At 40.5% G+C, this 26,122-nt stretch overlaps 1 protein-coding gene across 1 annotated transcript in view; it reads right to left on the bottom strand.

Moving 5' to 3' along the window:
• ADARB1 (adenosine deaminase RNA specific B1) overlaps positions 1–23,252 on the bottom strand; it is a 43,248-nt gene extending 19,996 nt beyond the window's left edge. Inside the window, exons 1-4 of the mRNA XM_015634924.3 lie at positions 23,104–23,252; positions 19,306–19,342; positions 14,317–14,391; positions 7,363–8,294 (exon numbers count right to left, since the gene is read on the bottom strand). Coding sequence (XP_015490410.1) covers positions 7,363–8,294; positions 14,317–14,344 — 960 coding nt within the window. The 5' untranslated portion in view covers positions 14,345–14,391; positions 19,306–19,342; positions 23,104–23,252. The remainder of the gene's footprint in view (positions 1–7,362; positions 8,295–14,316; positions 14,392–19,305; positions 19,343–23,103) is intronic.
• Positions 23,253–26,122: the final 2,870 nt, after the last annotated feature.

The raw sequence follows: 26,122 nt of genomic DNA, 5'->3' as shown, positions 1-26,122 counted from the left end.
CAAAACAAGGTCAAACAGTACTAAGCCAAGCACTGAAGTACCTAATGCCCATGATGAACATTTGAGGCTTGGGAGAACAATTGGATAGACAGGTAAGTCCATATTCTCATGCTCAAACCTCAAAACACATCATTTCAGTATCCTCAACATTGAGCCTGACAATAAGATTGAAGTAATAATTCATGCCCCTCAAAAGAACCTTTTATAACAATCTAATTCCTTATCTATTATATAAATAAGGGCAATTTTGTTTTCAACCCTAGTTTAGCACTTCCTATATCCTATTTTTACAAGACCTATACAAAGTTAGGAATAGAAAACATCAGTGCATAAGCCCAAATAAGCTGTCTCAAAATTAGGAAAGATTTCTGTCTTTCAGGAAAACTTGAACAGTCACTTCAAGTTAGTCTGTAAGTGGGGGTAACTTCTAAAATGAGGGAAAACTTCTAAATAGCAGTCCTGCTCCTGTAGACAGACAGTTCAGTTCAGCACTGCAGCTAATCTCACCTGCTGTTTGCAAGGCAGCTGGAGCTGTAACTGCTAGAAAAAATGAGTCTAGACCAAATTCTGAAAAGAAACTGAAGCCAAGGCAAGCATCTGTTAATAACCAACAGTATTTGAGATGTTCTAAGTGTGCACACCTGGCCCACAGCTTCACATGCCACACAGACACAGGTATTGTGTCACACCCACCAGTGACATTCAGATGTTGAGTGAGGCACTGGAACAGAGAAGCTGTGGCTGCCCCATTCCTGGAAATGTTCCAGGCCAGCTTGGACAGGGCTTGGAGCAACCTGGGACAGTGGAAAGTATCCCTGCCCACAGCAGGGGGTGGGACTGGATGAGCATTAAGGTCCCTTCCAACTCAAACTATGATAGAGATGTATTAGATGCCCAAGGGAAAAAGGGAAAACAACAAAATAAAATAAAGAAAAGAGGTTAAAGGCCACCAGCCCCATTCACCCCCATTTCCATAACAAGGCTCATGAAAACCAGCAGCCTAGAAATGATGTAGACATGCTCTCAATGTTAACTTTGTTTTGGAAAAGCTTTAGCAGCCAAGAAATAACTAAAGGTTGGATGTCATGACTACAGAGCTCAGCAGCTGTCACCAGAGCCTGACAGGACACAGTGACCAGCAGTCAGGTCCCAACTGCACCAGCTTCATCCACGTTTTGCAATCGCTCAACTTGTGGAATCAGAAGACTCTCGACATTGCAAACACCAATTTTCTTCAAACACTTGAAACTCCATCTATTTTTCAGGAAAGCAATTTGGCTCAGAGGTCACGAACATGTCTGGTCAGGCACTGATTTTCAAACATGGTCTTTCTGTTGGGGGACCCAAAACTGAGTTACAGTCCATGTTCTGCCAGCATCACAACCACACAGCTCTAAATCTGCATTTAATTGTCCTAGTACTTACCTAATGCAGAAAGCTGAACTTTAAGGTGAATACACAAAAAAAAAGGCAAATAATTGAGTGGTTTTTAATCACCCTGGTCTTAGAAATGGAAAATTAAGACACAAGAGGCTTATATTAAGCTCCCTGTAGCCATGAGGGCAGATCACTGTACAGCCAAGGCACAGAATCCCCAGCCCCATGTTTTATCCCTAGCCTCACTGCACAGTTATGGATACTTGCTTCCCAAGTTGCAAGTTTTATGCCCTCATTTCTGTAATCCATGTATTTTCTGCTCTACTCTATACTGTGATGTGCTGGATAGCACACTGTAAAATCATGCTGAATGACATTGTGATGGAATATAGATACTATGAAACAAACTATTCCAGACAGGAAATGCTTCAGCTTACTTCCAACCCAAACTATGCTATGATTCTATGCTTAATAGAAGCTTTCAAACATGCTAGAAAAGGTATCCAGGGAATAAACAATGTTTTTTGACTTTTCTCAAAAAAAAGAAAAAAAAACAAAAACAAAAACAAGGTGGTGGGTGGTGACTGGTATCTGGAGGAGCTTTCCCCAGCACTGAGAACTGAACATGCCATGTGTTTCTGGGAAGAAATCCATGGCCACTTTCCCTGCTAATGCCACTGACAAAGGCTCCCTGAAAGGCTGCTGGGTAGTAAGCTTGCAAACAGGCTGGATCCATTAGCTTTTTCCAGAAGAATCCTTTTTTTTTTTTTTTTCCCCCACATAACAAGCAAAGCAGAGGAAACTGTGGTGTTGGTATAGAAAGGAGCATGCAGTGAGCTCCTCTAGGAAGATGTAAGCTGGCACAGCAGAACAGCATGGAGCTGCATCTCACAGAGCCTGGAACTAAGCTGTTGGCAAGGAAATTTGAAAATGCTTGGATGAACTTAGAGCCAGACACTGGGGAGGACTCATAAGAAAGACTTAACAGAACTCAAGCGAGACAAAATGAACCTTGGAGATGCAAACAATCCAGGATAAACTGGAGAGGAGGAAAAAGAAAAATCACTGCCAGAAAACAGGCAGATACATTCAAGATTTGTTATTTCTATCTGATACAAAATTGTGTGACAACAGCTGGGCAGTGAGGAATAAACACTGGTAAATGCCTATAGATGCAGTCACTAAGATTTTGATCTTTCATAAGAATACTGCCCCAAAAAATTAGAAGAATTATCCTCACCTCCCAGACAGTCTATGTCTATTATATTGACATAGTTATGGGCATGAAAGAGAAGGGAATAAGGCAGCACCAGGAACAAGACTTACTGGCCAGAAATTACATCCTGATGGCCCATTTCAAAACCATGGACTTGAAGCTGTTTCCACAGGAACCCCAGGCCACTGACTGGCCTGAGTAGAGATCTTTCACATCACATTCTGACTCTATTGCCTTTTATATAAATAAACATTAATTGGGACAGAAATTGAACTTATGCCTCACCTTCTCTGTGAATGCTCTAAAATCTGACACAGTTTCTCTACCCCTGCATTAAATCATTATTCCAAGTTGAGTAATTCAAAAAAGGAAAGACCTAAAATATCTGACAGTTGGCTCAGTAAGGCATGTGAGCTCCAAGTTATTTTGGGTGTGTTGTTCCCTTCTCTGATGAAGTCACAGCGAACCCACTCCTTTTCTACACACACAGACTGGTTTTGGTTCAATACAAATGTTGCAGCAATGCTGTAGCAGAACCACCCTGATCATTCACACTTGAAAATATTCTGGAGCTGATGAAGTTCAGGTCAATCTGGAGCTGAAGGAAGACCTTGAATGACCATGGAGACCACCCAAGATGAATGCTGGTGATCCCCTGAACAGTGGGAAAGGCAGCAGCAATAGCTCACAGCTCTCAAAGGAACTAACCCAAGACACCTCAGTCCTCTGTGCTTTTCTTAGATCACCAGGGACCCTTCTCAAGCAGAAATATTCTCCCTTGGTTTGTTTTGGTTTTTTCTTTCTTTATCTTCAGAATTAATGGCTTAAGTGAACTTCCCTCTGCAAGTAAAATCAAGGTCAACCAGGTCCTCCCCTTCAACAGTGACCAGCACACACAATTCAGAGAAGTTTCCTTGTAATGATTTTAAAAAACTTCTGCCTGTTTGTAGTCTTTCACTACTTATGCTGATATATCTTGTAAATTTCTTCCAATTCCACAGCAATTATTCCGAGACATAATGAATGATATTTCCATAAATACATTCAATATTACCTTTTTCCCAGGTTTGAATCCATAGCAATCCATTGCTATAACTGCCTAGAACTCCTCTGTACCTCTCCAGATGTAGCTTTCCCAGATCTCCAATAATGCTCATAATTATTTGTGTAGCTTTTATATATTTGAATCATTTTTTATACTTCCCCTTGTCCCAGGTTGAACCAGGACTAAAAAAAACCACATCAGGTACAAGTAGCCATTCAGTACTGGTTCTCATCCCATTTCTCCTGCTTAAGGTTTTGTTTCAATGTCTGTCCACAACAAAAGAAAGGACACATTGAATTAGGTGGATGATTAATAATACTCTCTCTAGTGATGTTTTTCAAACTTATCTCATTTGCAGCTACACTGTTCATTTGTGTAGCTCAATTTGCTTCCTCTCACAACAGTCAAGCTTTCTAATTTAAATAACTATATTTAAGCTTTGATGTGTACAATTTCAATTTCCAGCTCTCTGCACGCCTTGACTAATCAGTTATCATTTTAAGTAAACAGTTTGAGGAAATAACATTAGGAAAACCTCCAATATCAGCTTTCTAACATAAGCCCTTTGTGGCCTGAAGAGGTGATACCTCCAACCAGCAGGATCCCACTGTTTGATGGAAAACCTTTCCTTGAGTGACACCAGCAGCCTGGACTGCTGAAAGTTTGAAGCATATACTGGGGAATTACTGCTGCTAGTATGTTCTTTTCTCAGTTTTATTCCAAAGCATTTGGTACTGGCCTGAGAACTTCTTTTAGGGACAGCACCATGCCATCTTTGACAGAGGTGTGAGACCCCTCCAGAGAAGGCCACCAAGATGTTCCAAGAGCTGGAGCCCCTCTGGAGACAGGCTGGGAGAGCTGGGTGTTCACCTGGAGGAGAGAAGGATCAAGGGAGACCTTAGAGGCCCTTCCAGTGCTTGAAGGGGCTCCAGGAGAGCTGGAGAGAACTTCAGGCAAGGGCCTGGAGTGAAGGAGAAGTGGAAATGGCTTCCCATTGACAAAGGGCAGCATCAGATGGGATATTAGGAAGAAATTCTTCCCTGTGAAGGTGGTGAGGCCATGGCACTGAGAAGCTGTGGCTGCTCCATCCTTGTAAGCGTTCAGGGGCAGGTTGGACAGGGATTGGAGCAACCTGGAACAGCAGAAGGTGTCTGCACACATGGCAGGGGGTGGGAATAACAATCTTTAAGGTTTCTTCCAACCCAAACCATTTTGCCATTCTATGACTTTTTTGATCAGTTCACAAAACAGAGCTAACCATAAAAATATTGTCTGTGTTTTGGAGAGGTAAGTCCCTCTAATGCAAGTGTGACAATCTGTTCAATACCAACACACCCACTGCCAAGGTGTTAAATGCACAACTGCTGAGTTTTTCAGTGAGACATTTTCACCCACTCTGAGGTACATGTTGAGTGTGTTCCTAGCTACACATTAATTACTAGCAGTGAAATTTTTTTGGTGTCTGGGGTCAAATCTACTTTTCAAAGCAGCACAGAGATGTTCCTCACTGCAGGAAACCTTCCTTCATCTCTGACAACAGACCAAGCTGTGAGCAAGCAGACAAGCTTGAATTGAACCACAGGATCAGCACCTCAGTAATCCCCTGTACAGACCACAAGATTATTCTCACACCCATTTCAGAACAATCAATTTTTGATTTTAGCAACCCTTCTGTATCATTTGATACTTTGCACATGTGTTTCTGCATTTAACTCTCTTTGGGGCACCTGCAGCTCTCGGGACATCTGCTGGGGTCACAGATCTAGCCACAGTCACGACCACCACCATCACAGGGAACATCTCTCCTCTCAACTCCATTCTTCTCACCACGAATGAGCTACAGGCAGGTTTGGACCTGCCACCCAGACAGTCAATTCCAACATCTTCATGGGCACAACCACGCTGTACTTCTTTTATTTCCCCTAAGCACTTGGTATTTGAATTTTTCCTCCCCTCACATATTTCTAGCTTTCATTTTTTCCAACACAACCAACATTTTTTGTCCACTGATTGTATCAAAACCTAGCCCCATTTACATCATTCCTGCAATCTCCAGTTTTTGTGATTTCACCCACTTTAGGATTATCTCTGAATTTAGCACTTTTTTAAACAGTAAACAATGTCTAAAACAATTAAACAACTCACAGACTTCTAAAAAAAGATAAATCAAGCAGGACCTGAAAACACCACAGATGCTTAAATCATTAAATGCATACCAGAACAAAACCACTAATATGTAAAAGACCTAATGTAATTCCAGTAACAGCTAATTATAATTCAAAGCAAAGCAACACAGTGAAGTGCTTGATGACATTCTGATGACAAGATGAAAAGCTCCTGAATAAAAAAATTACTTGAAATAGGGTCTAAATGAGGCAGCACCCATGTAACATCTTTCCCAGCTCAGCTTGGGTTTTTCACACTTCCCTCTTCCAGTTTTCACCACTTTACTGATGCAAGAACTAATTACACATGATTTACTAGCTGTGAAATTTTTTTGGTGTCTGGGGTCAAATCTACTTTTAAAAGCAGAGAATGCAGTGTGAAATCACTGAATCTATTGAAGAAATTGTAAGTACTTAAAACAGCATGACTCTGGATTTGAAAATGAAGGAAACGTTCATCAGTAACACAATTGTGCAACATTAAAATGAAACCCTATAGGAAGGCCTAAAATATGTATAATATCCACCTATTTTGTGAAAACAACGTACTCAAAATAGTCACATTGACTTATACTCTTTGACCCCACATTATTATATCAGAATAGTATGTTAGAATTTTAATGAAATCTACAACAGTTTTGAGATATAAAAGGTCAAAGCCTTGAAATTCTCATAATAAACAGAAAGTTGCAAAAGAATTCACAGACAAATATTTTAAATTAGATGGGCAAATAATATCATTAAAAAGATCCAACAGATGCAGTAGAAAGACAGCAGTCTAACAATTATTAGTGTAGTTTGACTGGGAAGAAACATAAACAAGAAAAGAGTGGAGGATTTTTATGCATTAAAAAAATTCAAAATTACTCCATTCTAGTGAATTCAAATTTCTGATCTGTGTCTGGTATGCTGGCTACCTTCCCTAGTTCATTATATGATTTAAATTATTTCTCAACCAGATTTACTTGCCTAAGTAATTGCCATATGCATGTTAATTGATTTGCCTAGAGCACAACCCTTCAGATGACAGCCACTCAACCACACATCCTGGATACATGCACATGGAATGTGTCACACCCTGGAAACCAGGGGCAATTGCAGCAGTCTTACTTCATCTGACCTTGACTTGCAACAATTTCTGTTTGCAGGAGAGAATGATTTTCTTCTCTGCTAAAAACTGTTGTATCAAATAATAACTTCACTTAAAGCAGTAATTCTCTTTTGAACTCCATTTAAGTCTTGCTGCCTGAGATGAGCAAGATGTGATTCAATCTTTCCCCAGCACAAACCGTAATTCAAGCTGGCACTGGTGCTCTCTAACACAACATGAAAACAACAGAAACAAAGCCTCTTCTCTGTGCAAGAAAATACAAATTGTCAGAAGCTGTAACTGTATAAATCACCTAATACAAATATACATACACATGGATGTGTATATATATAGAGACACACACATATCTAGAGAAGCAGAAATGCTGTTCAAACTGATTCAATACACATGACTTGACTCCTCTTGGTCATTACCCAAAGCCATCCACAACACCCAAAGGGTTTCTCACCTGTGGCAGGTGTAACTGGAGCCCCTCACTGGGAATGGGCTGGCGAGATGGAGTCTGGTCCAGCTGCATGTTAAACAGGGATGCCAGGGCTGACTGCGCAGCCCGAGCTTTTGCCAGCTTTTTATTCCTCCCCGAGCCTTCGAAAGTCTGACCGTCCACCGCCACAGCCATGACAAAGTTTTTGGCGTGGCTCTCTCCGCTCTCCGAGAGGAACTCGTACTTCAGCCCCGGGCGCAGCTCGTTGAGGATCATGACGGGGTTCTTCCCGCTGGCCATGGGGTAGGGGGAGGGTGGGGGGAGAGGCGACTGGGAAAGGCTGCTGGCTACGGCAGACGACGGCAAGCCGTAGTCCCCGCCGGAGCCGAAGGACCCGTCCCCGTTGGAGCCCAGGTAAAAGGAAGCGTCGGAAGGGACTGGAGTCTCAAACCCGTTGAAAAGGGTGTCGGGGAAGTCTGCTTGGTCGGACGTGAAGTCCGTGTTGACCGACAGAGTCCTGCCCATGGCCAGGTGGGCTTCTGAGGCATTTGGGAACTGGACAAAGGAGCGCAGAGCCTTTTCGGCAGCGTGAAGCTTGGCTTTCTTTTTTGTCGGGCCAGACCCCTCAAACACCTGCCCATTGACTTCCACTGCCATCACAAACATAGGGGCGTGGACCGGCCCTGTCTGGGAGAGGAGTTTGTATTGTAAACCAGGTTTAATCTCGTTAAGCTGCATCAGGGCGTTCTTTGGCAGAACAGGGCCGGGCGTTTTCTTCCTCTTCTTGGGGCGAAATCTGGAATGGCCATTGTTGCCCTCCTCCAAAGGTCTCTTCCTGCTGCTGCTGCCACCGCCGTTGGAGAGTGGGGTCCCCTCGCCAGGCGCCTGCCCGGCACTGTCCTTGGGGGGAACGTTGTCCACATTGCGGTTCTCTTTAATGTCGGTGCTGCTCGAACCTGCGGTGCCCAGAAAGAGTAACTTACAATGCCTTCGGTGCAGGATCTTGTAAATGCAAAATTTATAGATTCCTTTATCTCTCTTTGTAACTGGTTAAGTGATGTGTGCTCACAAGGTTAAAAATTTTTGCAATACAACTGGAGATGATGATAATGTAACACAACCTCTCAGTAATTCAAGGAGTAACACACTCCATCTTCAAACTACACACCTGATACAACTGCACAGCAAAAAGTCACTACAACTTGTTTTTTTTCATTTTAATTATGCTGGAACAAAACTTTTCCTTATAAAGTTATATTTAGTCTCAAAAACACTTTAAATCAGCAATATGAGCTACAACAACATATGCCCACAAAAGAAACAACTACCATATGTAAAAATGGATGCCTAAGACCACAACTCTGAGCCAGATATTTAATTCTAGTTTATTATCAGTTTAGTCATATTATTTTTCTTCCCGCAGTGATTTTAGTTGCTTAGATTTAAAAACTACATAAAAAAACCCTTTCATTCAGAAAACAATGAAAACTAATGAAAAATTAGGCAGCTCTTTAGTAGGTACTATGGCTGAAGAGTGTTTGAATGTTCTTGTTTCTCTTTAGCTATTCTATATTTTTCAAATTCAGTGGGTTTTTATGATTTTTCTAAACACTCATTTAACCTCATCCCAATTTTCTCAGGAACTTCAGCTGCCCCCTGTGCCAGCAGGACCACAAAACTATATATTTCCACACAGCCTCCTACCAAAAAAATCTCTTATCATTTACAAGCATAATTCCTTGTCAAGAAAACTGTTGTCATGGAGTTACAAACCCAAAAATCACTAGAGATCCTCTCTAAGGCAATACAGGACAAAAGTGTGACAAAAGCTGCACACTCACAGTGATAATATTTTAATGGGAGGGCAGGGAAGACAATATAATATTAATTTAATGATTTGTTTTCAAAAATATAAGTTGGGGTAATGATATGTCAGAGCTATATATAAGGAATTAAATTTGCTCTAAGTTCAAAGACCTCATTTTCATCCTGATGAAGAAACTAAGGAAATTAACTATTGGTGCTTTCTACTGGTATTTGTGAATGAAAAGGCAAATGTTATAGAACAAATATTTTTAACTCTCCTCTTACAAAATTTCAGTATATCTCTATTACTTGTACACTGATCCAAGGTAGTAAATGGTCATTGAAATTAGAGCAAACCAGGTGGAAACTCTCTTTCTAAATAAAGTGACAAATTCCAGCCACGCGCTTTCAGTCTTCCCTAAGAATCCCCTACCATGCACACATCACTTCACCCAGGTTACAAAGCTGATGGAATGGTTACTAAATTTTCATTTATAACATCCTCCAGCAAAAGCTCGATAGGTTACTCCTTTCGGTGCTCAAAGAGAAAAAAAGGAAGGAAAAAAACAGATCAAAAGAAAATGCCAAAGTAGGAACATATTTCATTAAATCACAGCAGCACAACAAAGAATTGTACAGTACTGATCATGCAATTAAGTCAATTAAATTTGGTCAAGAATTGAAATTCTGAAGCATTTCATTGCTAGAAATCTGCTAGATTTAATCAAGGAGCTCTTGTTCAGCAACAAACATATTGCCTGGAGAACGAAGGCTATAGGGCCACAACTGTCAACACAGTGTTCATGTATATATTCCTTATAAAAATATATATATCTATGGTGGAGGAATGCAAGACAATGGAGGAAATTTTTAGATCTTTCCTTACAGTGAGTTTCTTACATCTTAACCAAAACACTGCCCTTACTGGTGGCACCAGGTATTTGTTATCAACCACCAAGACCTTCAGGCTAAACAGAAATTATTGTGTTAACACTAATTTATGGTCTCTGGTTTAATTTCTTTTTTATATGAAAACCACTACCAGAAACCACAGAAGGAAAATAGGAGTTGAACAGACTCCAGCTGAACATTAAAAAGAAAAACTTTTGCATATAAGCATGGCAGCTGGAGGAACTCCTTCATCAGGTAGGGGAAACCATGTCCTGACAGGAGAGACTTGTAGGGAGCAAGAAATAAACTTGCAGGCTTACCTTGGCTCACTAAGAGAGAAGGGAAGAAAACTACTCCTTGCCTGAGAGCTACTAGGCTTTGTTAGCCTTGGAGAATCTGCAGGGTGGAAGAAACTTGGAGAGGAATAATGTGGGGAGCTGATCCTGAGTCAAACCGAGAGACCAGGAAAGGAGGCAACTGTGGAGTTGATCCAAATCCAAATTTGTGATGGAAAAGTGAAAGACTTTCTGTGCAAACCAAAAGGGCCTGTGCTTATTTCAACCCACAGAGTCACTGGACTGCAAGGAGAGGTCCCTCCCTCTCAGACCGAGGGTGAAGGTACGTTTTTGGTTCTTCTCCTAAGCCTGTCTGGCCCAGCAGTGCTGAGGCTCTCTAGTTACCCGAGGGCTTGGGAAGATTAGTCAAAACATAAGCTGTTCAAGTCAGAGATGTCACCTCCAATCTTGTCCATGTTCAGACATGGAGCCTGCAGCACAGCCTTTCCCTGGATGCCTTTTCCAGGCATGCCACCCTTCCAGGGAAGTCAGGAATGGCCCTCCTGCCTCTTCGTCACCTTGCCCAGTTCCCCACATGTGACAGGGCCACCAGCAGACCCCAGGAGAGGGTATCACACCAGCATAAGGACACAGTGACCCTCCCCAGGGCAGCCTGTCAGCTCTGCTTTCTCCCAGAGGTCAAGGCAAGGAGCCACATGTGCTTTTTTTTTTCCCCAAAACAAAGTTTCCTAATGGCTTCTAAAGACCCCATAAACCCATGGCATCCACAAAGTCCTGAGCAAGGTTCTTCTGCATTTCATTACAAATGGCATGAAAACATCTCCCATTGCTTTCTTTGATCCTCCACCTGACAGTCCTATTACATTTACTGGCATTTATTTGCTGTTTTATAAAGTTTTATGATTCTAATGTGTAACACTGGATATCATACATGATTTTACAGAAATCTAATATTTCCAATCTTTAAATTGAATTTTTCAAGGAATGAATGCTTTAGAGACCCCTTTGAAGTCCATCATATCTGCTGTGCATTTAAAGCTTTAAAGTAGCATTAACACAAAATAAACACTTGATGACTGAGATCCTGTTTTCTTAATCATTTATACAACCCATGATTTAAAAACTGGATATTTTTCATTAAATTGGTGTATTTTCTAGTCATCAAAAACAGCTGGCAGCTTCAACTAGGTATTTGAGTTATGTCTGTGGAGGCCACCAGAATAAAAATCATAGCTGACACCAACAACTTCAGCAGAAGGACAGTCCTGCCCCCCAGATTTTGTCTGAGCGCTTACAAACCCAAGAACACTCAAAGCAGGGAACAGGTATGGGGAATTTTTTATGCCAATAAAGAAATAAACCTTCCACCTGGACATGCTGGTTTATTTTTGGGTTCATTCCCTGTAATTAAAAAGCATCTGCCATTAAGATGCTTTATCCATTGGGGACCTTCCATTACCTGCTTGCTGAGAGACACTCCCCCTGCTCTGTCTGATCTGGAGCACAATTCATTAAATTTAGATGACTCTTAGTTGGATCAAAAGATGGTTCTAGCTATCCCTTATACTGCTGCTCTCATTTAGTGGCCTGGGGAAGTTCTAAATAAGTAATTTTTTTCATTTAAAAACAAGCAGAAAAAACCACATGCTCTCTTCAGAGCATCTTTTAGAAAAAGGAGAAAACAGATCAAAGAGAAAGGTCAGGAAAGTCACACGCTTGTGTTCCAAGTGTTCAGACACACCAGCCATGCAAAACAACCAGAAACAAACATTCCAAATAACCATCTCTTTCCCCAAATATCTTGTAGCATCTCTATGACCAAAGAATAAAGAAGGAAAACTCTAAAAAGTGAAGTCTGAAACACTGTTTTCTCAGGGATATTAATTTATTAATGTAAGACATTATCACTGTCTTAGATTTAATCTGAACCAAAAAAATCATCTTAATTCTGGCTTCTGCAAAGGAATTCTTGTTATGCAACCACAGGCTACCCCACAACAAAAACTTTCTGAATTTACAACCTCTTCAAATAACAGAAAGTTTTATTGCTTATTACTAATTTTTTTTATATTTATAAGTATTTTACTTATTAAGCAAACAATTTTTTCCACTTTTCTCCAAAAAAATCTTTTCCCAAACTAGTTAAGGGAGGGGCAACTTAAATTTACTTTCTAGAAAAACCCCATTCAGAAATTTTCTCCAAAATTTACCATAAACCAAAATAAATACAACTGCATAGCCCATCTTCCTTTCCTTTAAGAACCTTTCCCCAAAAGGAGTTACATAAAATAATAAAAAATTTAATAGGAAATTTTTAATATGCTACTTCACAATTATAAGAGATATAAAAGTAAAGAGAGAAAAGGTTTAAAAAAAAGTATGTCTGCACACATCAAAGTGAAGAATTTAAGAATTTAAACTTTGATTTCACAAACACACCCCCCAAATCAGATGATTTAACATTTCAAATTCATGATGTTTGTGTGGGCACATAAAGGAAGGTCATTTTGTACTTTATATGAACTGGGCTCAGCCAAGGTTCTGACAACTCAAAACTGAGGTTATACAAATGCATTCCTAAACAGTTCCACTGAGCCAAGCCCCTGACAAAATAACAAATTCCTTGAATGGTTTCCCATATTGATGCACTAACACAAAAAAAATCCATAAGCAGACAAAACTTTAGTGTTTTTCTTAATTACACAAAATTGAAAATGCCCCTATAAAGAGATTATATTTCTCTAGCTCAGGAAGGCACTTTCTATTCATGCTCAGCTATAACATTATTGAGAAAAGGGATATTTTATCAAAAACATTATGAGAATTATCCAATTAGACTTTTTAAAGGCCTCCATAGAGAAGCCACCTTTAGAAACGTATCTATGTGAAATAATTTCTTATATATCAAGGAAAAGAAAATTATACCAAGTATATTGCAGTTGAGTTCACTGTTTCACTAAGGAGAAAAGATTAATTCTATTTCAGGTAATATTTTTTGCTTTGGTTTTGGGTTTGTTTTTTTTTGGGGGGGAGGGATGAGGGGGAGGATGTCTGGTTTGGGTTTGATTGGTTTATTTTAACACAATGATCTAACTTCCTCATCTCCTAAAATTGTTCTGTAACTCTTCTAGACTGAACTACAATTCTTCTGCTCCAAAACCATTGCAGGGCTTTGTCACCTTTGCCAGATGCACTCTTTAGCCACTGTCACTTGGGGGAAAAAGAAGCAAATTTGTTATAACATAATGTACAATTATTTAGTCAAGCACAGCAGCAACAGAACAATTCTCTTATGTCACAACAACAACAAAAAAAAAAGATAGCTGAAAGGCAAATAACAGTAAAAATATTTTAGAATGGTTCAATAAGAATACTTTTTTTATAAGTTATTGGATCTTAATTATAGCCCAGAGTTAGCAGCCTCACACACTTGGCTGCATCAAGTAAGCATCAAGATGTTCACTTCATTTGACTGTTTATATGCTTTAAAATCACTTTAATAATTCACTAGCTCAGGGATGGGACAATCAGCATCTAAAGAGAATAGGCAGCACATGTGAGACCTGCACAGAGCTTCCAGCTCCTCCTTTGCTTTTTTCTTTCTTATTTTCCACTCTCCCTCCTTTACATTATACTCTTCAACTCCATCTCCTTCATCTCACTCCACACTAGCATTTACACCTTGGCATGGGCACTACTGATATTATCCCTCCCTTCTTCACTGCTGGTTCAAGACAGGGAAATATTTTGATTAGTCCACTGCTGTAAGAAAAATCTAAGGTGTAAAGTATAATACAGAAGATATAGTAGCACATTTAAAACACTGTTAATGCATAAGCTCCAATTTACTCTTTTTCACTGTATTTTAAAGGACTTCAATTTCTGCATCTGAAGTTTCTTTGCAGTTGCTCCTGTGCTTGGGAAACAAAAATTACTTTCAGAAACTATTACAGAGTTTATTGCTATGTAAATAAACACATCTTACTCATATTTTCTTCATCATCTGCATCCATTGTGAAATATCTTTGCTGGTTTCTTGGCTGGCGGAGATGGCTTCTGCCTGGAAAACAGGGAGGGGGATATTTAGGCTTTAAGGTACCAATTTATTAGGTCAAGTTTTAAACATCCTTTAAAAGCAGCAGCCTCAGACCTGGGCTTGGCATTGGGCAGTTTGGATAAATCCTGACCAAAGATACCTCCTAAAATGGAGATGTCCATCAGGGACTGAAAGATGCAGCCCCAATCTGCCAAAGGACAGAGTGGGATGGTGAAGATCACAATGAGGTCTCCCCAGTCTTCTCCAGGCTGAACAAGTCAAGTGCTCTCAGCTGTTCCTCCTATGGCTTCCCCTCCAGACTCTTCACTTCCTTCACAGCCTCCTTCAGACAATCTCTAATAGCTTCATGTCTTTTTATATTGTAGTGCTCAAACCCATCCCTAGGACTCAAGGTGAGGCCACACCAGCCCAGAGCAAAGTGGAACAATCTCTTCCCTTGCCAGCTGGGGTTGCTGTGTCTGATGCTCCTCCTGGCTGCCAGGGGACTGCTGACTCCTACTCAATTTGCCATCAGACAAGATCCCCACAAGTCCTTTCCCACAGCTCTCCAGCCTCTCATTCCTCTCATGTCCTGGTCTATACACACAGGCAGAGCTGCCCTACCCCAGGTGCAGAATCCAGCACTTGCCCTCCATATTAAACCTCTCATGGTTGGTGACTGCTCAGCCCTCAGATTCATCAAGGTCTCTCTACAGGGCCCCTCTGCCCTCGAGGGAGTCAACAGCTCCTTCCAATTCAGTATTGGCAGCAAACTTATTTAGTATTCCTTTGATTCCTGCCTCCAGGCTGTTTATGAAGATGCTGAAGAGCACAGGGACACGGATAGAGCCGTGTGGGACCCCACTAGTGACTGAACACACACCTGATTGTAACCCCATCTAGTATAACCTCTTGTGCCCAACCCTTGGGAGTTTACATTACACAACATCAGCACACTCCACTGTAACAAGAGGAAATTAGTTGACTGTAATCAACAGGACTTGTAAATAATTATCACCTTCATTAGCACATCACAACAGCTCCAGTTACTCAGGCAGCACCACTTTGTAGTCAAGGACAAAGGACTTGAACAATTCCTGGTTTAACTTCTGCCAAGGAGGTCAGTGAGTGCCCTGAGCCAGGGCAGAAGTGACAAAAGCTGTAGAGCTGTCCCACACTTCCACACCACGGATAAACCCTCCTGAGAAGCTGGGTTACCTGCCTGGGCTCAGCACCTCACCCCACAGCCTAAAGGAGAGAAAAGGCAAGCTCCTGTCTGCTAAAAGCAGAGAAAGACAGAAACTCTACTTGCATAATTTTTTTAAAATAGTTTCAGTAACTGTGCCAAAATAGATTCTGAATGCGTTGAGGAAGATAAACAGCCAAGCAGGACAGTTGACAGAAGAGCCCTAAGGCACCTAAGAGATGCAATCCTACAGTGTTAATGCAGCCAAATGACACTAAGCTCCCTGTTTTAAGCTTTAACCACTTGTGTTTAAGAGTTAGACTACTCATGGAATATAAAGAATTATCACCTTTGTTCCAAATCCTTTCTTTATAAAAAAACACACGAGTTAGCAGTGCTCAGCTCCTCCCTCCAGCCCCTACAACTGCACCAGCAGATCACTCTGGTAAAGAACATAAGAGGCATAGAACCACTGAGTATTTCCATAGATAGGAAGAACATCAGAAATACTTAAAAATGCAGCTGCCAACACAACAGAATTTGCTTTTATTTCCACGGGAGACTACTTGAGAAATTTTTAGGTAAATGTTAGCTATAGCAAGTACACAGCACATGAGGACTTACAGATAACCTGCATTTCTTCTGCTTGCATATCCTAGGTATTGACTGCATGCAAAAAAAGTTGAGAAAGACTTTAAGAGTTACCTTGGTTTATTCTCTTTACTGAGAGAAAACCTAAATATGTATTGAAAAGGAAATTTAGCAGCTAACAACACTTACATTCAGTGAATGGCGTTTACACAAAAAATCCCATTAACTTGATAGATGACACAGCACTATTAGAAAACAGTGTAAGTCAGAAAGCTGCAGCTTTAGAGAATTTTCATATTTGTTAAAAAGTCCTCTCCTTCCAAACCTTGAAAATCAAGTGAAATAAAACATGAGGAAATGCATCTTGCTCAAAGTATTTCCGACAAACTGGATTTCTTATGAATCCGAAGTCAAATGCTGAAGTTGCACTTAGCAAAGAGGTTCAAACCTCACCTGAAAGCAACATTTACAGCATCACCACCACCCCTCCAGCTACTCCTTTGTTCCAGCATTTAAAATCAGCAATACCTCTCCTCTCAGATAGCTTCATCCTCCTGCATTTCCAGTGCAGTCAGGCCACGCTGCAGAGGTTCCCCCTGCCCAGAGCCATGGCCTGACACGATGCCACGCACCCCCTACCACCTGTGCCACCCCCTCACCTCCTCCCAAAGCAGCAGCAATGTATTCCCAAAAGGAGAGTTAGCCCTGTGCTTCCTCTACCCAGCCCCCAGAACCATGGAGTGCACTGATGCACAGTCCAGTGAACAAAGATGAGTGAAGGATGCAGCTCACTCGTATCCACTGCCAGAGGCACATGTGACAATTAACCCTTTGTCACACAGAAGGGGCAAGGAAAGACAGTTCTCTTATAAAAGGACTAGATCAAAGACATCCTCACTGCTAGGTGTGGTTTAATTTTATTTTGTTATTAATAAGGGAGGGCAACTCTTCAGTCTTGTAGCTCAGAAACAAGGAGAGACATAAGCAAGGAAATAGTTATACAGCATACAAGCATCAAACAAGATGCTTTCAGCATCCTTTACATTTATTTCTCATGCTCACATTGCATACACTGCCTCAAAAGGCACAGAATGTATTTGGAAATAGCAGGAATACATAAATACACCAATCTCAAATATACTTTAGTCACAGATTTTCCATACAAGGGCTTCTATCAGGCCTGACCAAGAGGCCTCCCACTGTCAACATTACCTGTGGTATTTCCCAGCCTTTCCATAAACTAAAAAGTAACATGTGACATTATGGGATAATGTGGTATCACCCTCTTTCCCCATTTGAGTGACCAACAAACATATGTTGATCCTGTAGATTGTACAGGTCATCAGCACAGACTGAGGGTTGCAGCTATTTTTTAATCCTGCCCCCAGATTAAACATCACAGGACAAAAAAGCACTTTCTAGCAGGGAATGCCTGCAGGGGCAAACTCCATGGGTTTCTTCAGTCTGTTACTACAGTGATGAGACTTCTCTGACCAGTCACCTCCAGCTGCTCTCAGACCTTTATTTCTCAGTACATCAGGAACACAGCACATGATTCAATCTAGATGATCTCTGGTAGATGACTTACATGCACTATCTTATTTTGACAATTATCCAGGCTGGCATTTTTTGAAAGACATTGCCACTGGGATCTTAAATTAGCAGCACTTCACTAACCAAACCCAACATGCTCAAGCTCACCACTGGACCCTGCAGCTGTGGCATCTCTACTCCCTTCCCTGTCTAGGTTCCCTGGCCAGCAGGAGGCTCAAAGCCATGCTGCAACCCCTATTTTACATATATATATAAAGCATATTTATATACACCACATAACGTAAGTTTTTAAATATACATCACATGAAAATCTCCATGCATTTAAACATCCTTGAAAATCTCATTTACTTATAGACTTGGCCCCTATTATCAGCTTACTTTACATGCTCTTTGAAGAAATACTTGTACACTGTATTTAGAAAGCACCTTTAAAGATTTTTTTAAAATTTTTTGCTCTCACAAGCAAGCTGGGTATTTTTCAAGCACAAGGACAGTATTACAGGCCAACAGCAGTTTTCCTTTTAGTTTTGTGTACTTCAGCAAGAACGAATAGAAATTAGCATCAACTGCTAGAATTAGTAAGCTACAGCCTGAGAAGCTGCTCTGCACAGCAAATTCCAGATGCAGAGCTGCTGGCTGCATACTGGGAACCCCAAGAGCTCTGATATATAACCACATACTGGAGTTTATTGGTCAGCTTGGAGTCTATTCTGCAGGTGATTAAAGCCACTCCAACTGCGCCATCTGCTGTTACATAAATAATTGAGCTTGCATTTATTGTTCCCTCAACCAAGGAAGTTTAGAGCTCTGTTCCCAATTAGAAATAACTTAAGATGTTTGCAGATTTATTCCTTTGTCTCTAACCTTCTTACCAGATTACTGTTAGGACTGAATTTCTCATTTTTAACATATTTTTTTCCCAAAGGACGCCTGTAACTGTCAGAAATGTATTTATGATGTGCTGCCAAGGCAAAAGTGGTAACTATTCAGAGAGAAAAACTGAACAGCCTAGACCTCCCAGTAACTAATATTAATATTTTCAACATCACTTAAAAGATAACTGATACAGTTCTTCAGTGCTAAGAAATATAATAGCAAATTGGAAGAAATATCTAAACCAGCTTTAAAAGGGAGGTTAAAAGAGACTCAGATATCTTGAAGCTATTTCATAAAAAAAAAAAGTCATAGACATAGGCTGATGGTTTGGATTAGGAGATAGACTTAAAATTTGGGCTTATTTCCTCTTTTCCCACCAAAATCAGTTATTAAGCTTTGCTCAAACACTCTGCAAACTCTCAAGTCCTACATGCCAACTGTGCCTATTTACTTTATTAATATGCATTGCAAAAAACAAATTTGCAGAAGGGTAACTTTTTGTAGTATCAACTTGACAACCAATATTCTCTCTATTTTTAAACTGTTGATCTGATAATTGTGAAGGGATTTAGAGTCCAAATACAAATAAAACTTACAGATAAAACAATGAAGTACTAAATAAGTGTTCAAATACATTAAGATGAAGTCTTTGCTCCTCCAAGTTATGAGCCAAATGCATCAAACAGAGAACAGAGGATCCTGCTCCACGTCTGCAAATGCAGTATGCTTACCTTTTTAACTATTGGAGACACATGCTGATTCTGCAACCTGCAAGAAGAGAAAATCCAGTCAATTGCTTGGTTCTTGAAAAATCTGTGCATTACAAATAGCAACTCCTGACCTTAAAAGGGACAAATTTCTGGTACTCCAGAAATAAACAGTCCATACTACAGATACACAGTCCCAGAGCCAAGCCTTTTTGTAACCCTAGCAAAGATGATTTTGGACATTCTGTATGGAAAAAAAAGAAATCAAGACTCAAGATGCCTAATACTGGGGTTAATAGTGGGGGTCAGAAGAAACATCCATAAGGTACAAGCAGTTATGCAGTAGTACCTAATCTGAAATCTCTGCATCTTCTAAGAGAGCAGGTCAGCAAAATGTGGTAAATAATGGTTTAAAATCATCTGTGCTATCACAGCCAACTTATCCTGAAAGCAAACCCAGAGTTTTCATCTTGGTAGACTTTTTTTAATTTAGATCTTTAGTTTTTATTTTTAGGGATTGATTTTAATCCACATAAAAGGCCCCTCATACAACAACCCCCTTTACAAACACCTTCCTGATCCCACTGACATCAGACTGCATTCTCCTGCAAAAGAGGAAAATCCCTCAACTACCAACAGTGGGGTGGAAAACAACTGGCAGATGCAGGGTAAAACACACACAGACCCATTTTTAAGGTCTATTCCAACCCAAACTGTTTAGTGGTTCTGATTCTAAGGAGGATAACAGGGATGCTGTGAGCAATTTTATTTCTATGAATAGGCACAGCTGTTGGATTAGGAACAGCTTTAATTTAACAGACAACCTCCTAGTTCTAAAAAGTATTGATGGGGCCTTACCAGAGTGAAGATAAGACTGTTGTAAAACAGTTCCAAAACCACAATCACACAGCCCACCAGAGGGTGCTGGTACCCTGCAGAAACCTGCACTGAATTCAAGTTACACAGAGCAGAGCTACACAACACAAACCGATGGCACCACACCTCAGGTCTTAAACTAGAGTTTGGTCAAAAAAAAGAGATCTGACACAATATTTAAAGATCATAAAAGAGCATATTGCATTGATTAGATCTCAGCTTTTTTTAAAGACATTTTTATTTCCCAACACTCCATGGTGGCATTTTCCAATAAAAATAAAAAGATTACTGTAAATACTACATTGTTCTTAGCATAAAGCAGGAAAAATACCTAGAATACTCAGTTCAGAATCCAAGTCCCAACCTAGTGTTCCCATATCCACAAATAAAAACTCCCAAGTTCTTAGAACATGAGCTATAAATTAGGTGTGATGTGAAAATCCCATATTTGTGGCAACAGCCACCAAAAAACATATCTTAAAAACAAGGTTTTGATAATTCTCTTCCTATGCAAGCATTGCATAAAGTTACAATTAATTCTGAGAAAACACACTGCTAATAGTTTTTAACTAAGTTTTTGTATTAGTATGTCCTTGAGTTTATTTAGATTTCACATTATCTTCCTTATATGCAACATTACTCCAATCAGTAATTCCCTAACAAACTAAAAACAACCTATGAAAATTGAGACTTTAAGTTTACCACTGAATACCAAAAGTCCTTTCATATTGGCAGCTGCAGTGAGGGAAAGAACCAGACAGGGTTAAGAACTAAGGAAAAAAGCTCATCTTAGTAATTCTTTTTGTTATACTGGGAGCAGTAATGACAGGTGAAGCAAAAAATGAGACTTGTAACACCTTGAACCAGTAAAAACTCTAAATAGCAAAGAAAGGGAAATACCACTATGTTATAAAATCCAGGAACAAAGCTCTGTTCTTCAGCATGTCCTACCTGGCTCTGTCCAGTGACAAATGGCTATTCTGGAGCTTGTTCAAGCCATGACATGCTTCCCCCCAACACCTTCTGCAGGGAGAGCCTCTTTTAGGAGCTCAGCACTTTGCCACAGCATGTCCATATTGTTACCTTGCAAAAAATCCAATAAACCAATTCTTTGTCCCTTACTAGTGAATTCATTTACCCTAAAAAGTTTAGAAACATGTCCATGATTTCTCCCAGGGCAGCAAAGGATACTTGAAAATCATCTGAAGAACATAACACATTGGGGCCTTTTAGGAATATCTCCAAATACTAACTTTCTTAAGATGAGATGAAAATATTTCAAGGCAATGAGAATCAAAACAGACATCTGAGGTACCACCTCAAGACATAAACCACCCAAACACAAGGCAACAACCTGTAGGCACTCAGCATCAGTCCTATGGTCAGGATAAAAAAACACCACTTCCAATCTTTCTGTATTTATTTTACTGTTTATTTTACTTCTCACATGTTGAAAAAGTAGTCTGTTGAGACATCTCATCTGCTGATGCATGACAAAAACCACAGGTACGTTAAAAGACGTATATTACGTTAAATCCAGTCAGGATATTCTGGGATTGTGACATGACATGTTTTTTCATACACCAAGTCATGAGTCTCTGCCATAAACTATAAAAGCAGTTCAACAGCACAGCTACAGAGCTGGGTTTTCCTCTGAAAATATTTTCCATCTATTTATGAAGAAACAATTTGACATCTATTATATACTTCAGTTTATCAGTCTGAATTAAAGACATAATAGCCCAAATCCAGCCCACACTCCCTCCAGCCCTTTTGAACTGCTCATTTAAAAATCTAAAGTTAAGAAACACTAGCAATTGAGCACCACAGTGAAAAAAAAAAAAAAGTTTAGGAACAAAAAGGACATTATGTTGCAACTGGAAAAAGAAATACAGTTTACTCATTATACAAGCTGTCAAATGCTTCTCCTTCCCTTGATATAAAACAAACTCTTTTGGAACTTACAAACAGGTACTTTTTATACACAAGACACTGAAACAAAGTTCACTGACACTTCAAAAGCTATGAAAATTCAGCAGCTATTAAGCAACAGGAATCCAAGGATAAAATAAAAAGTACTACTCCATCAAGTATTATCCAAGCTTTTACTGCAGGAATCAAAACAAAAGAATGTTCATAATTTATTCTAGAACATGGAATTACCCAAAAAATGTTAAGGAATAAACACAGAATAGTACTTTCCAAACATTCTCTCACAAAAAATGGTTTGACATATTTGCATAGTATCAGCAAGAAACACTTCACTTCTAACTTTTACTTTTGCCATCTCCTATGTTTGAAAAAGTGTATTCATTGGTGTACTGGTACACCCTAAAGCCTCAATACAAAATTTTGATACTGAAACAACATTATTTCAAAAGCAAAGGTTTTAATGCCACTCCTCTTTTTACAGGATTGTCTCATGTATAAGAGCAGTTACCTCAGAAGAGAAGGTAATTGAAACCAAAGGAATTATTAATATGAGCAAAATTACCACAAATGTCTTCAGAGCAGTTTAGGCTTTAATCTTGTTGTTGATGATTTCACTATAGCTAGTGTTTAAATATTTACATTACTTATTTAGCTGCTTTAAACATTAGTAAAGCAGTCCAACAGTGCAACCCTCCAGACTAAGCAGCAGCTTTTAAAAGGCAACAGAATCTAAGACATCAGTTGTAATTTCTGTGTTTGGTATTAGTGGCTTTTAGACAACAGCTAAAAAAGAAAAATAAGGGGTTTTTTACTACAGAGAAATTGTGGACAAGAATTGTCCAGCAGAGACAGGACAAGCTAGCCATCCCACCACACTGACCAATTCTGACACTGGAAGATGCTCTACCTGTGAGCAGATGTTGCTGCACCAAGTGATAGAACTGCTGAAAGCTCTTCTCAATGCTACAGTGATCAACCAGGGTTTTCAGCTTAACACATTAAAAACAAAAATACCTGTAAAACTTGCTTCAAGCTTGTTCTATGTATGTGCAGCACCTACTAGAGGAATGCCAATCTTTCTTCCTTTGAACAGCAGCGGTATTTTCCAGCCTTCACAGCAAGGCAGACTTGATTATTTTCATTCTTACTCCCACCCTAGGGCAAAGATTAGATGCATGTGAACACTTTGTACTTAGCATTAGTCTTCAGAAAAATGCTTCAGAAATCAATGTTTAATAAAAGATGCCAAATAATTATCACTCAGTTTAACAGTGTTCAAACCCAGGAGATTATGTTGTGCATTAAGGACATATGAGTATCTTCTCTGGCTGTTACCATGGGAAGTCACTCTCCACAGTCCTTAAATAAAGTTTATTGATTCAGGAGTGCCAGAACAAGGCACTTTATTCCCAGACCTCTGCTTTTAAAGACAGTTTAGGATGGCTGTGCTACTGCCTCCAGCCTCCTGGTATAACAAGAGATTGCTGACAAAACTGGGAGACAGACTGGGAATTAGCAAGGGTGGAATGAAGTGCACATACTAAGCCATGCCTGCTGTGATACACCCTTCACTGGGAGCTCCCAGACCATGCCTACAGCCTCAAGAACCAATGTGATCTATTCCTGGATTTAAAAGCAGAACACTCAGAGAGGCCAAGTGTCACCTCTCAGGACCTGACAGAAGACAAAGTGATGAGACAGAGACTTAACCCAAATCACTGCAGGAAAAAACACCTTATGCAGCCCAGACAACAAATTTCTTCAATTTTGTTGATGAGAGGCAACTTGACTGCAATATTGTCTGGAGAAGAAGATAAAACAGTAGAAGAGGGTGCTGCAACTTTAGTAAAAGGAGTTTATGTACAAGCCAGAAACAAGGCTTAACACAGTCACTGCTTGTGCACATTTCATACAGTCTCAGAACGGTTTGGGTTGGAAGAGACCTTGAAGACCATCTTGTTCCAAAACCCCTGCCACCAGTAGGGGACATCTTCCAGGTCAGGGACACCTCCCACTATTCCCAGGTTGCTTCAAGCTCCACCCAACATGCCCTTGGTCACTTCCAGAGATGGAGCAGCCACAGCTTCTCTACAGAACCTGTGTCAGAGCCTCTCCACCCTCAAAGTCAAGAATTTCTTCCCAATATCCCATCTAATGCTGCCCTTTGTCAATGGGAAGCCATTTCCCCTTCTCCTTCACTCCACATCCTTGCCTCAAGTCCCTCTCCAGCTCTCTTGGAGCCCCTTCAAGCACTGGAAGATCCTCCAAGGTCGCCCCAGAGTTTTCTCTTCTCCAGGCTGAACACCCCAAGCTCTCCCAGCCTGTCTCCAGAGCAGAGGGGCTTCAGCCTTGAGCATCTTCAAGGCCTCCTCTGGACCCACTCTAACAGGCCCATGTCTTTCTTGTGCTGAGGATCCCAAATCTGGACACAGTATTCCAGGTGGAGTCCCATGATGGTAAAGGGGGAATTTTGGGCTTATCCTTTGATTCCCAATGCCAGCCATTCTCCATTAGCCTGCAGCTCACCAATAGCTTCCCCCATGGGAAATACAGAACAAACTGCATCTGCTGTGCACAAAATGCCAGAAAGTACAAACTACACCAGGGGGGAAAAAAAAATCATAGACTGCACGAGTGCATCCAAAGCCAGGGCACCCACCAACAACCTTTTTACCAGGCTCAACATTATTTTTTAAATATATGTTATGCATGCAAAATGGAAGAGCTTTAGAGGTCTTTATTCCTTTAACTTGCACCTTATAGGAACTCCATGCACAGGAAAGTTAAAAGACTGTGAAAGACCTGAATCATGCTATTTTCCCAACAAAGGACTGGGTTAGCTGCAAAACATGTTTCCAGGTCAGTTGTTTTCTTGCTGTTTCTCTATGGAGATTAATTTTGTGCTCTGGGCAGAGCTGGATACCACAAGAGGAGCAATGCAGGGATGGAACTAAACCACAGCAAGACTCTGGGCGGCTCTCACCCCACCACATCAGACAAGGAAAAGACACCAAGCATCCCAGTGCAGCAGGGAGCAAAAAAAACAGTGGCTGCATCTTAAACTGAGTTTTCTTCTCCACAGAGGCCCACTCTGAGGCTGTCCCAGACAGGGAGCATAGCAGCAGCAAGCTAAACTAGAAACACCCCATGTTTGTGACTCAAGTCTCACTGACAGTCTGCATTTTCAGACTGGTGACTCCCAGGATTTTGATATATCTCATCACTGTTTTAGGAAGAACAAGCTGCTGGACTTCTAAGAATATGAAAGTGTTACATTTCATTTTTACAGTCACATTTCTGCTTTTCTCCTGCTAAAATATGAGCAGATTTGAAGAACTTCAAGCTAACTTTTGATGCACCTTGACTTCCCACCAGTCTTCTGAGATCCTGGAAGCCTTCCTAGGATCTGGGATCTCTCTAACAGACTCAAGCTGCCTTCCAGAGCAGTTCCTTGAGTTATTCAATATCAAGTTACTGAATGCTAAAGAAACAAAACAAAAAACAACCCCAAAAACACCACACTTATGGTGTAAAATCTGAATGCCATCACCACTCAGGTATGTGGGCAGAGCGTTTGCCATCACAGAATATTAGGCATTTTTCAGCTACATTGTGCAGAAATGGGACTTACCACCTTCATATTCAAGAAAGTGTAATACATCCTGGAATTTGACAAGGCAAGCCAGGAAAACACCCAGAAAATTTTGGATTAGGGCAGGAGGAAAGCAAGAGAGAGGGAAGATGCTGGCATGACCAGGCCAGGTCAGAGCTGTGGTCTATGTTACTTGCACACGGAATCATAGAACTAAAGCTGGAAAATACCTCTAAGATCATCAAGTCCAGCTCTTAGACAGGACCCTCCATGTTCACAACTGAATCATGTTCCACCTGTGTGCCACATCTACACACCTTTGGAACACTTCCAGGGATGGTGACTCCACCACCACCCTGGGCAGCCTGTGCCATGGCCTGGCCACCCTTCCAGGGAAGAAATCTTCCCTACTAGTCAATCTAAATGTGCTCTGGCACAACT

Source organism: Parus major, chromosome 7 (genome assembly GCF_001522545.3).
Source record: "Parus major isolate Abel chromosome 7, Parus_major1.1, whole genome shotgun sequence".
NCBI classification, from domain to species: Eukaryota; Metazoa; Chordata; class Aves; order Passeriformes; family Paridae; genus Parus; species Parus major.
The sequence above is the reverse complement of the archived record's forward strand: the minus strand, read 5'-3'. Positions and strand labels throughout refer to the sequence as shown.